Raw genomic sequence first — 2,560 nt, forward strand, 5'->3', positions numbered from 1 at the left:
TCTGGGCTCCCAGTATTTCTTTTGCAATCCTCCAAAATTGCAAAACAAATACAATTTCACATTGTACCACAGGTGAGAGTATGCTAAAATACTCTGTAGGCTAAAATCCATGCAATTCTACATAGCTCGTTTGGCAATTACAATTTCAGTTCATTACAAAGATTTGCTTATCTCAACATGCATGAACTTAAATATGTGTCCATGTTAGGTGCTCAAGACCGAGGAATTTTCAATTCCTTGCTCATGACTAGCTGTTGTTCAGCACCGAATTTAGAAGGCTCCAACAGTGATAGGACTATCCGAGTAAATGCACCATCTATTTTATCTAACGATCTAGTCTAGTGGCTTGGGACTGCGTTTATAGAGCTATTGTGCTATCATTTATAGAAGCTCCAGTTCCCTATGAAACTTCAGATTTTCTCCTCTGATTACAGTAGAAGAACAGGAAGAAACAGAGGTGATGAAATTGAAGTCGCAAGTCTGTCACAAGAACAAAGTGTAAGATACGTTGTGAGATCCAATGTACAGTACAACTGAAAAGTGAAAACAAAGAATCAATGGTCCAAAGACTCCTGAAAGCACTGATTATAGCTGGCACAGTGGCCAGGAAAAAATCCCTACAGGGAAGAAATCTACAGAGGAACCATACTCTGGGTGGGGCTGTGTGGTGTTGCATCTGTTCATGTGAATGTGTCTGAATGAACATGAGGCTACGTAACAGAGTGCACGTTCTGCACTATGTGTGCATTGTTAGATGTGGGTGTGATGGAATGAAGCATCCTGAGGATGTGGTCACTATCAACAGTCAGCATAAGCATTAGCCACAATGTTTACAATACAATGTTAGCTAGAGATTTAAAATCTGGAGCTGCTGCTGCTCGTTATGGAGCCGCTGGCTCATAATCTTGCACTCCACCATAGAAATCTGTGTGATGGCTGTTTCCGAGCATCCTTTGCCCCTCTCCAACTTTTTCAGATGGTCCTTGATGTACAGGCGGAACTTCTTGGTGGCGAAGCAGTAGACCACAGGGTCCAGGAGGCAGTTGAGCCCCATCAGCATTAAGGTGACCTGGTGGGCGTTGTTAAGCCACTGCCTGGTCCGCTGGTCCCAGTCCATGCTGCCCCAGCCCTCCTTGATCTCCAGTACAGCCAGAGTCCAGGGGCCCTGCACCACGTGGTGGGGGAGGAAGCACACCACAAACACCCCCACCACGGCACACAGCATCTGCAGGGCCTGGCCCTTCACCCCCCGGGGCATGTATGAACTAGAGCCCCGAGTCTGGATAGGGGACTGGGCGAGCAGGGCCCGGGATATGAGCAGGTTACAGACTACTACTACGAAGAAGACCAAGACGAAGCACCCCACGATGATGAGGTGGATGGTGGCCACTGTACGCTTTTCGTCGTCAGTGTTGTGGTGGAAGCCCTCGAAGCAGCGCGACACGTTGCGCTCATCCACCTGGATGCCCGTCTTCAAGAGGTGCGGCACGGACATGGACAGAGTGAGCGTCCAGATAACCATGGTGACAGCCACTCCGCGGCGCCAACGGTCGGACGAGGCGGCATCAAGCGGGCGCGTGATGGCCCAGTAACGGTTGACGCTGATGGCGGCGAGGAAGAGGATGGAGCAGTAGGTGTTGATGAAGAAGAACACGCCGGTGACACGGCACAGGAAGTCGCCGTAGCGCCAGTCGCCGCTGCAGTGGTAGTAGCCAATCCAGAAGGGGAGGGCGCACACGAAGAGGAGGTCGGCCACAGTCAGGTTGGCCATGTAGATGCGGATCTCGTTCATGGCCTTGGCATTGCGCATGCGCCGCAGCACGAACAGCACGTAACTGTTGGCTATCAGCCCAAGGACAAACACAACACCGTAGAACACTGGGAAGAGTGTGTAGCGGAACTCCGAGTCCAGAAAGGTTGTTTTACCGACTGTCGTTAAGTTCACTTTCCTGGACACTGCTAAGTCCTCTGGCATCCCCATGGTGGCCTCCACTGTTGGTTATGCTAAAGAAAGCAACTCCCTCTGTGAGAAAAAGACTTCATATTAGACTCATATTTCAAGAATCACTCTTTAATGTTCACTTTAGTACTACTCTTACTGTAGTCAGTAGGAGAACGTTGGACATGTCTAGTGTCTCTCTCAGGTGAAATGAATAGCTATAGGCCTATCCAGTCTGAGCAGTTGTTGATTCACTGAATCAACTCCTGACAAACACACAAAGTGTGTCACACACCACCATATTTGAGAGTTTCTCAACTTACTGTAAATGTAAATCAAATGCAGTTGTATCTATAGAAACCAAAAAACACACCTATCATAACAGTCAGCTATGACACATACAGGAATTGTCTTACAACACTTGTGTCACCAGCCTTTTCTGGTCTGCTTTCAAGAAGCAACACTTGCCGCGTTCACATGCTAGTCAGAAGTAGGAAACTCTGAAATGTCCAACTTGCTGATTCGTTGAACGTGGCACATGTAAAACTAGAACTGGAAATGTCAGAGTTTCCTAGTTCCGACTAGCACGTGAACATCAAATCAAATTGTATTTGCCACATG

General features: G+C 48.0%; 1 protein-coding gene across 1 annotated transcript; it reads right to left on the reverse strand.

The window, feature by feature from the left end:
* Positions 1–847: 847 nt before the first annotated feature.
* On the reverse strand, positions 848–1,981 carry LOC311145314 (platelet-activating factor receptor-like; the record flags this gene model as incomplete). The annotated part of the gene is made up of 1 exon (XM_084181548.1): positions 848–1,981. The coding sequence occupies one exon, from the start codon at positions 1,979–1,981 to the stop codon at positions 848–850; it is 1,134 nt and encodes a 377-aa protein (XP_084037674.1).
* Between the last annotated feature and the right edge of the window lie 579 nt (positions 1,982–2,560).

This window comes from Coregonus lavaretus (genome assembly GCF_964263955.1).
Source record: "Coregonus lavaretus genome assembly, chromosome: 18".
NCBI lineage: Eukaryota > Metazoa > Chordata > Actinopteri > Salmoniformes > Salmonidae > Coregonus > Coregonus lavaretus.